This window comes from Bombina bombina, chromosome 3 (genome assembly GCF_027579735.1).
Source record: "Bombina bombina isolate aBomBom1 chromosome 3, aBomBom1.pri, whole genome shotgun sequence".
In the NCBI taxonomy this organism is placed as follows: Eukaryota; Metazoa; Chordata; class Amphibia; order Anura; family Bombinatoridae; genus Bombina; species Bombina bombina.
Window position 1 is genome coordinate 1,148,231,411 of NC_069501.1, and position 10,317 is coordinate 1,148,241,727.

The 10,317-nt window shown below is 37.6% G+C and overlaps 1 protein-coding gene across 1 annotated transcript in view; it reads left to right on the plus strand.

Moving 5' to 3' along the window:
* RDX (radixin) overlaps positions 1–9,967 on the plus strand; it is a 471,667-nt gene extending 461,700 nt beyond the window's left edge. Inside the window, exon 14 of the mRNA XM_053708539.1 lies at positions 7,021–9,967. Coding sequence (XP_053564514.1) covers positions 7,021–7,185 — 165 coding nt within the window. The 3' untranslated portion in view covers positions 7,186–9,967. The remainder of the gene's footprint in view (positions 1–7,020) is intronic.
* The last annotated feature ends 350 nt before the right edge of the window (positions 9,968–10,317 follow it).

Genomic DNA, 10,317 nt, shown 5'->3' on the forward strand with positions numbered 1-10,317 from the left:
CAAATTCTGGTCATGTATCAAAAGTCAAGGTTAGGGTTAAAGCGTAAAAACCTGTTAGGGGAAAAGCTTTAAAGAAAAAAGCAGAGTAAATATATAAATGGGGGGTTCCGCATAGATGGCGTGAAGCATAAAATTACAGTCTTATTTGTTTTGTTGAATATTAGTAGTAGTATTAGGAAGTAGTATGTGACAGATTAAAAAGACCACCTCACAATTTGTCAGGAAAGCTGCACTGCCTCACTTCCTTTAAAATAATTGTTCTCTCAGGGAAGGTCTTAAAAATATAGACATATATTTATTTACAGAACCGTTAAGTACAGTAATCCACAAAGGTATAATAAAAATACAGACAATGTAATAATACTTTCAAATTAGTAGTAGAATAATTTCTTTCTGACAAATGTCAGTTATGCTTTTCAAACTGCAGCAATGACTTCCACAAGGCTCATCTCTAAGACAGATCCACTCTGGAGACCTCAAAAGGAACAGACCAACAATAGTACCAGAACAGATTTCAAAGTTACTTTCCTGCACCCTGTATCATGTGACGGGTATCGTCCTATCACAAAATGCATATGCATAAATACTGTGAACTCACATGCTGCCTCAGAAAATTTGTATATAAAAAAATGGACCATTTTGATAATGGAAGTAAATTAGAAATTAAATTAGAAAATTTTAAAATGACATGCTCATGAAAGTTTAATTTTGACGTTTGTTTACATAGGGAGCAGTTGATTGGGGCAAATGTAATCCTAGCTTACAGTTGACTGTAGAAGATAGTCAAGTATGAAATAAGCTCAGAGACAGTTTGCAAAAGCAAAAAGTCTCCTGTGCCTTTCTTGTTTATAAAGTTATTAGAGACCATTGGTATAAGGTGGCTACTTTTTGGTTCATCTCAAATAGCAGATATTTAAGCACCCAGTAACAAAGCAAAAAATAAAAGGGGTATTTATACCAAAAACAAATATCCGATTACTGTACAAGCAATACAAAAGGTCTTGAAGAATCTATAATCTTTAGAGATAAGTCTAAAAGGCAGAAGCACCTATTTCTTTTTTTTCATACTTAAAGCCAAATATTTGTTGCAAGCACAGATCAATAAAGGGATATGAAACCCATTTTTCTTTCTTTCTTGATTCAGATAGAGCATGCAACTTTAATAATTTGAGTAAAATTATATAGTTGCTTAATTTTTCTTCGCTCTTAGGAGCCAGCCTATTTTTGGTTCAGCGCCTGGGTAGCGCTTAGTGGCTGAATAAAAAAGTATGACTGGAATCACATAAATTGTAATCTATAAATTCTTATTTGTATATATTAAAGTAGACTATGGAATTTAAAAAATTTGACTGGCGAACGTTTGTCAGTGCAGTTTTAGTGGTTTTAGCTTTGTATTTCCCAATGCACTTTTCTCTTGCAAGATGTATCGAGTCCACGGATTCATCCATACTTGTGGGATATTCTCCTTCCAGGAGAATACAGGAAGTGGCAAAGAGAGCACCCACAGCAGAGCTGTCTATATAGCTCCACCCCCCAGTCATTCTCTTTGCCTACTCTAAGTTCTAGGAAGGGTAAAGTGAGTGTGGTGACAAAAATGCAATCTTACTAAGGCTTTATGATTCTACTGTAAAAAGTTCGTAAAGTTTACTGCTTTTTTACACTGTTTTGCAGAGTTTGTGCATCTTTTTTTCTCTTAAAGGCACAGTACCGTTTTTTTCTAAGTATTGTTTACTTTGAATAAAGTGTTTTCCAAGCTTGCTTGTTTTATTACTAGCCTGTTTAACATGTCTGACATCAAGGAAAATCCTTGTTCAATGCATATTATAGCACTTAAAAATATAGCAATAGATGATTCTCAGACAGAAGGAAATGAGGTTATGCCATCTAGCTCTCCACAAGTGTCACAACCAGTAACGCCCGCACTTGTGACGCCAAGTACCTCTAGTGCGTCAACTTCGTTTACTTTACAAGACATGGCCACAGTTATGAATACAACCCTCACAGAGGTTTTATCTTAACTCCCTGGGTTACAAGGAAAGCGTGACAGCTCTGGGTTAAGAACTAATGCTGAGCCTTCTGACGCTTTGGGTAGCCATATCCAATATAACCTCACAATGTTCTGAAGTAGGGGTAAGGGATTTGCTATCTGAGGGAGAGATTTCTGATTCAGGGAAGACGCTCCCTCAGACAGATTCTGATATGACGGCCTTTAAATTTAAGCTTGAACACCTCCGCTTGTTGCTCAGGGAGGTTTTAGTGACTCTGGATGATTGTGACCCTATAGTGGTCCCAGAGAAATTGTGTAAAATGGACAAATACTTAGAGGTTCCTGTTTACACTGATGTTTTTCCAGTCCCTAAGAGGATTGCGAATATTATTACTAAGGAGTGGGATAGACCAGGTATACCGTTCGCTCCTCCTCCTGTTTGTAAGAAAATTTTTCCCATATCTGACACCATGCGGGACTTGTGGCAGACGGTTCCTAAGGTGGAGGGAGCTATTTCTACTCTCGCCAAGCGTACAACTCTACCTATCGAAGACAGTTGTGCTTTCAAAGATCCTATGGATAAAAAATTAGAGGGTTTCCTAAAGAAAATTTTTGTTCATCAAGGTTTTCTTCTCCAACCTATTGCGTGCATTGTTCCTGTAACTACTGCAGCTGCTTTCTGGTTTGAGGCTCTAGAAGAGGCTCTTCAGATGGAGACTCCATTAGAGGATATTATGGATAGAATTAAGGCCTTTAAGTTGGCTAATTATTTCATTACAGATGCCGCTTTTCAACTGGCTAAATTAGCGGCAAAGAATTCAGGTTTTGCCATTTTAGCGCGCAGGGCGTTATGGCTTAAGTCCTGGTCTGCTGATGTGTCATCAAAATCTAAACTTTTGAACATCCCTTTCAAAGGAAAGACCCTATTCGGGCCTGAACTTAAAGAGATTATTTCAGACATCACTGGAGGAAAAGGCCATGCCCTCCCTCAGGATAAAACAAATAAAATGAGGACCAAACAAAATAATTTTCATCCTTTCGGAACTTCAAGGGTGGTCCCGCTTCAGCTTCCCCTGCCACAAAGCAAGAGGGGAATTTTGCCCAATCCAAGTCAGTCTGGAGACCTAACCAGGCTTGGAACAAGGGTAAACAGGCCAAGAATCCTGCAGCTGCCTCTAAGACAGCATGAAGGGGTAGCCCCCGATCCGGGACCGGATCTAGTAGGGGGCAGACTCTCTCTCTTCGCTCAGGCTTGGGCAAGAGATGTTCAAGATTCCTGGGCTTTAGAAATTGTGTCCCAGGGATATCTTCTGGACTTCAAAGACTCCCCAAGGGGGAGATTTCACATTTCTCAATTGTCTGCAAACCAGACAAAGAGAGAGGCGTTCTTGCGCTGTGTAGAAGACCTACATACCATGGGAGTGATCCGCCCAGTTCCAAAAGCGGAACAAGGGCTAGGGTTTTACTCAAACCTGTTTGTGGTTCCCAAAAAAGAGGGAACTTTCAAACCAATCTTGGATCTCAAAATTCTAAACAAATTCAACAGAGTATCATCATTCAAGATGGAGACTATTAGGACAATTCTGCCTCTGATCCAGGAGGGTCAATATATGACTACCGTGGACTTAAAGGATGCGTATCTGCACATCCCTATTCACAGAGATCATCATCAATTCCTCAGATTCGCCTTTCTGGACAGGCATTACCAGTTTGTGGCCCTTCCCTTCGGGTTGGCCATGGCTCCCAGAATTTTCACAAAGGTGCTAGGGTCCCTTTTGGCGGTTCTAAGACCGCGGGGCATAGCAGTAGCGCCTTATCTAGACGACATCTTAATTCAAGCGTCGACTTTCCAGCTAGCCAAGTCTCACACGGACATCGTGTTGGCTTTTCTGAGATCTCATGGGTGGAAGGTGAACATAAAAAAGAGTTCTCTCTTCCCTCTCACATGAGTTTCCTTCCTTTGGACTCTGATAGACTCGGTAGAAATGAAAATATTTCTGACGAAGGTCAGAAAATCAAAACTCTTTACCACCTGCCAAGGTCTTCATTCCATTCCTCGGCCATCAGTGGCTCAGTGTATGGAGGTAATCAGACTTATGGTAGCGGCAATGGACATAGTTCCTTTTGCCCACCTACACCTCAGAGCACTGCAACTATGCATGCTTGAACAGTGGAATGGGGATTATGCAGATTTATCTCCTCAGATACATCTGGATCAGGAGACCAGAGATTCTCTTCTCTGGTGGTTGTCTCGGGACCACCTGTCTCAGGGAATGTGTTTCCGCAGGCCAGAGTGGCTCATAGTAACGACAGATGCCAGCCTGCTGGGCTGGGGTGCAGTCTGGAACTCCCTGAATGCACAGGGCTTATGGTCTCGGGAGGAAACTCTCCTCCCGATAAACATTCTGGAACTGAGAGCGATATTCAATGCGCTTCAGGCGTGGCCTCAGCTAGCTGCGGCCAAATTCATCAGATTTCAGTCGGACAACATCACGACTGTAGCTTATATCAATCATCAAGGAGGAACACGGAGTTCTCTAGCGATGATGGAGGTAACCAAAATAATACGATGGGCGGAGACTCACTCTTGCCATCTTTCAGCATTCCATATCCCAGGGGTAGAGAACTGGGAGGTGGATTTCCTAAGTCACCAGACTTTTCATCCGGGGGAGTGGGAGCTCCATCCAGAAGTATTTGCCCAGCTGACTCAGCTATGGGGCACACCAGAATTGGATCTGATGGCGTACCGTCAGAACGCCAAGCTTCCTTGTTACGGGTCCAGGTCCCGGATCCCCAGGCAGTACTGATAGATGCTCTAGCAGTACCCTGGTCCTTCAACCTGGCCTATGTATTTCCACCGTCTAATCCAAGGTCCATTCAAGCATCCAAATCTAATTTCTCTGCGTCTGACTGCTTGGAGATTGAACGCCTGATTTTATCAAAGTGTGGTTTCTCTGAGTCGGTCATTGATACCCTGATTCAAGCTAGAAAGCCTGTCACCAGGAAAATCTATCATAAGATTTGGCGCAAATATCTTAATTGGTGTGAATCCAAGGGTTACTCATGGAGTAAGATTAGGATTCCTAGAAAATTGTCTTTTCTCCAAGAAGGATTGGAGAAGGGATTATCAGCTAGCTCTTTGAAAGGACAGATATCTGCTTTGTCTATTCTTTTACACAAATGTCTGGCAGATGTCCCAGACGTTCAAGCGTTTAGTCAGAATCAAACCTGTGTTTAAACCTGTTGCTCTGCCATGGAGCCTTAACTTAGTTCTTAAAGTTCTTCAAGGGGTTCTGTTTGAACCTATGCATTCCATAGATATTAAGCTTCTATCTTGGAAAGTTTTGTTTTTAGTAGCTATCTCTTCGGCTCGAAGAGTTTGAGTTATCTGCTTTACAGTGTGACTCACCTTATCTTGTTTTCCATGCTGATAAGGTGGTTTTGCGTACCAAACCTGGATTCCTTCCTAAGGTTGTTTCTAATAGGAATATCAATCAGGAAATTGTTGTTCCTTCGCTGTGTCCTAATCCTTCTTCAAAGAAGGAAAGTCTGTTGCACAATCTTGATGTGGTTCGTGCTTTAAAGTTCTACTTACAAGCAACTAAAGATTTCCGTCAAACATCTTCATTGTTTGTTTGTTTGTTCTGGTAAGCGGAGAGGTCAAAAGGCTATGGCTACCTCTTTCTTTTTGGCTGAAGAGCATCCTGAAAGGATTACTGCTCATTCTACTAGAGCAGTGGCTTCCACATGGGCTTTTAAAAATGAGGCTTCTGTTGAACAGATTTGTAAGGTGTCGACTTGGTCTTCGCTTCATACTTTTTCCAAATTTTACAAATTCGATACTTTTGCTTCTTCGGAGGCTATTTTTGGGAGAGAGGTTCTACAAGCAGTGGTGCCTTCCGTTTAAGGTACCTGTCTTGTCCCTCCCTTCATCCGTGTCCTAAAGCTTTGGTATTGGTATCCCACAAGTATGGATGAATCCATGGACTCGATACATCTTGCAAGAGAAAACAGAATTTATGCTTACCTGATAAATTCCTTTCTCTTGCGCTGTATCGAGTCCACGACCCGCCCTGTAGTATATTTTTATTTAAAAAAATACTTCAGTCACCTCTGCACCCTATAGTTTATGTTTTTTCTTCCTAGCCTTCAGTCGAATGACTGGGGGGTGGAGCTAGGGGAGGAGCTATATAGACAGCTCTGCTGTGGGTGCTATCTTTGCCACTTCCTGTAAGGAAGGAGAATATCCCACAAGTATGGATGAATCCGTGGGCTCAATACATCGCAAGAGAAAGAAATTTATCAGGTAAGCATAAATTCTGTTTTCCCTTTTATTTTATTTTTTGACTATCAAAAGGTTTTGGTCTCTAGACAGTGAGCATATATCTCATAACAGTCAGATAAATTTAGAAGCCCTTTCTTGTGCTGGACAATTTTTATGCAGAGCTGGTGTGGTACTGTGCTCATCTGCACAACATAGATTTAATTGTTTCTCTGAAATTGCATGTTCAGAAAGATTAAATTGCATATCACAAATCAATTGGTGGTCCTTATGTTAAAAATATTCGTTCAAAATCATTGCTCAAAAAGCAATAATTAAATATCTTAGTCTTTGTTGGATTTTAATTTATTTAGTCTAGCAATATTTTTCCTCGTAAAGTTATGGCAGTACATTTTAGCATAGAAACAAGTATTTTGCTTATCTTTGCACAAGCAGAAGCTAATGATTTTTTTTTTTATTTTTTTTTTTTATTTATTTTTTTTCTTCAAAAACAAAATAGATTTTTTTCCAGCCATTGATGTATACAATTATTTGTATTGCATATTGAATGTTCAAGGATTTAGGGTATATAATAGTTTTATTGATTTGAAAGAAACCTTTAAGCTATATTTTATAAGCTGATGAGGTTTGATTGACTGAAAAGGTCTGGCGTAGAAAAAAAATAGAGCAGAAATGTCTTGTATATTACAACAATGCAGATGTAAAATTGTTGTGTAGAGAACTTCAAGTATTTTTTTTTTTTTTTTTACAGGCTTTGAGTTCAGAGCTGGCTCAAGCAAGAGATGAAACGAAAAAAACACAAAATGATGTTCTCCATGCTGAGAATGTAAAAGCAGGTCGAGACAAGTACAAGACACTCCGTCAGATTCGACAAGGCAATACAAAACAGCGTATAGATGAATTTGAATCAATGTGAAGATGCATTCTAAATAATGCTAAAAAAATGTAGGCCTTTGCAGCATTGATGGAGCGTCCCACCTTGCCAAAGCACTTGCACCAGTCTGACTGTGGAGGTTAGGAGTACACCACGTAAATAAAGTTCAACTTCAGTGGCTCATATTACCTCTGATTTCAGTCTGTAACATAACATCTAGGTCTTGTCCCTTTATCCTATATTATTGTGACTATTTCTCTTGAAATTAGAAAATACAGCGTTCACAACATCTGCTTCATACTTAAGAATTTTGAAAGGACTTTGTAGGGTAAAATCTATATTACAAAGGATTTGTTACATTTGTTATGCTAAAATTTGGATATTTTTTTCTTTCATTCAGTAAAATAATATTGCTTGTAATTTCATTTTCTGATATAACTCATTTTCATTGTCTGCGTAGAAAGATCTTGGAAGTCAGGTAACGCTTTGACCTTATAAGTTATTGTAGTATATTGTATCTTTATACTTTAATCCCTGAAAACTATATGTAAGTTGACATACTGTTTAGGTATAATAGCAATAAGTAGAACAGACCTTTATGGGTGTGTGGAATACATGGAAATGGTAATCCCAAAGAGTCGACGGCATACTACTACCTCAGGTACAGATGACTGGTCTTTCACCTCAGTATAATACCAACAATATATTTTATTCACTAAGGCTTACTTAAAGAGTTTGAGTTTTTTTGTACTTTTTAATTTAATTTTAGAGCTTATCACAGTTAAACTGCCTATATTAGTTTGCAAGTAGACATTAGTATGTATGTGTGTGTGTATATATATATATATTTATATTTATATATATATATATATATATATATATTTAGAAGAGGATGCAATTATAAATACTAATGTGTAAATAACATGGAGTACTAAATACAGTTATTATTCAGTGCAGGCTTTAAAGTTGTTTCTTTCCTTTATGCATTTTACGCATTTATATAATGTCATTGCTATACTGATATAGGCATTTTGCTCTAATGTCCTACATACTAATGTAATTATTTTGCTTATTCATGTTACAATTTTCTGGAATAGTTTACATTTTTATGTATAAATACTTTCAATGTGCTGCATATTAATGCTTAAATCTGAAATGTATACAATATTGCACACACACACGATTCTATCTAGTGTTGGCAAGCTCCAATCAGTGTGCTATAGCTTCATGAATATTACTAAATAATCCTGCAATTAACAAGCCTATATACCTTTTTATGTTTATCTTATTCATTTATAGGTAAGGGATATTGTGTTTAAAGCAATTGATACAGGGAACTAGTTGTGCAAAACATAATAAACTGCTTTCCTCGTACCCCGCTCCACAAAGGATAAGACTGCTTATGATCTTTGTATAAACATTAGATTTCAAATAAACCATTCAATTCCTTTTAGGTGCCAGGTTTTCTAGAGCAAAACTCAATCACACAATAAATAGCTAAAAATTATATTTTTAAGGTCAGTTTTGGTGCAATTCCTAGTTTTGAAATGATTACTTGTCCAGACTCATAGACCGCTTTAGGTTCAGCAGTCTTTGATGCCGGCAGAGAATATTGTGCATATTGGGCTTTTATTTGTAATTTTAGGACTGTCTCTTTTTAAATTGGAACACTTCTAAAGGAATATGAAACCCAAAAAAATGTATTTTGTGATTCAGACACAGCATACTATTTTTAAAACGTTTTCAATTTATTCTATTATCACATTTTCTTCGTTCCCATGATATTCAGTGTTGAAGAGATACCTAGGTAGACATTTAGAGCACTACATAGCATAGTGCTGCCATCTAGGTTTTTCTTTTAGAACTGCTGCCATATAGTGCTCCAGAAATGATCCGGCTCCTAAGCATACATCCCCGCTATTCAACAAAAGATCATGAAGAAAAATTGGTAATAGAAGTAAATTAGAAAGTTGTTTAAAATCAAAATCTCTATCTGAATCATGATAGAATTTTTTTTTTGGGGTTCATACCCCTTTAATCACCTAAAGGGATTTGTGCATGTAATTGACATGGCTTGTTTTTTTGCAGTGCATTCAGAAAGTATTTTGCTTTCAAACAGTCAGTTTCTCAGTATGTATTCTAAAGGAACCGCCTTTGTATTCATTGTTTCTTATGCATCTGCCACTTTAGATTCTTTCTATAATGTTGCTATTATTTACTCAATACTGCATCAGTGTTTTTTGATAAACCATTCATTATATTTTCTGTTCTTTTTGTTCCATAGAGCAGTAGTATTCTTTACAGGACAATTCCATAGGCCCTCAATAAACCAATTGCCAGTGCAATATACACAAAACTCTACTATCAGTTTGATGTCCAGATTTTGTCCAGTTGAACTGAATGGTTAAAAAAATGTATTTGCACTTTAGGAATAGTATAAAAGGAAACTGAGCAGACTTTATTGCTGAACCATGTTACAGGGCATCAGGAGTGAGGCCTATTTATTCATTTCTTGAGTTTGAAGTACTCTTCGGCAGTGTCCTTGAAATCAGTAATAGAAATTCTATGTGGATGTAATTTGTTCGATTATTTTTTTCCGTTAAAAGCAGAAATAATCTATCCTTTGATAATACTCTATGAACAAGTTGTAAACAACTACTACTGCAGATTACAGTGGGCTATTATTTCCAGAAGGTTAAGAATGCATTTAATAGGTTTCATAATTTTTTTTATTTTTCTTCCTTAGACTCTTTGTTGTAAATTAATGCTACAGTTACGACTATTTTGAACAAGGTTGTTTAACAATAAAGCTATAATGGAGATATTTTGGCTCAAGTATTTATTTTCGTATAAAATGGTCCTTTTTTAATATTTGTTTTTAGAATGACAAAGCAAAATATTGACACCTATCAAATATAGTAGTACACCACATTAAAGTATGACATATTTCCAAGGACATGAGCAAGCTGTAAATATCTCGCTCGCTATCATGAAGGACTGTGAACATAACTTTTTTTTGTTAACTCTGAAATACACAAAACTTGAACCCCAGAATAAAATGGGCCATACAGTACCTTTTATACCATATTCACAGATGTTTACTAATGATTAAATACGGGGGGGGGGGGGGGGAACTTATATAGAAACAAAGTAAGAAAAGAATCATTCAATGTA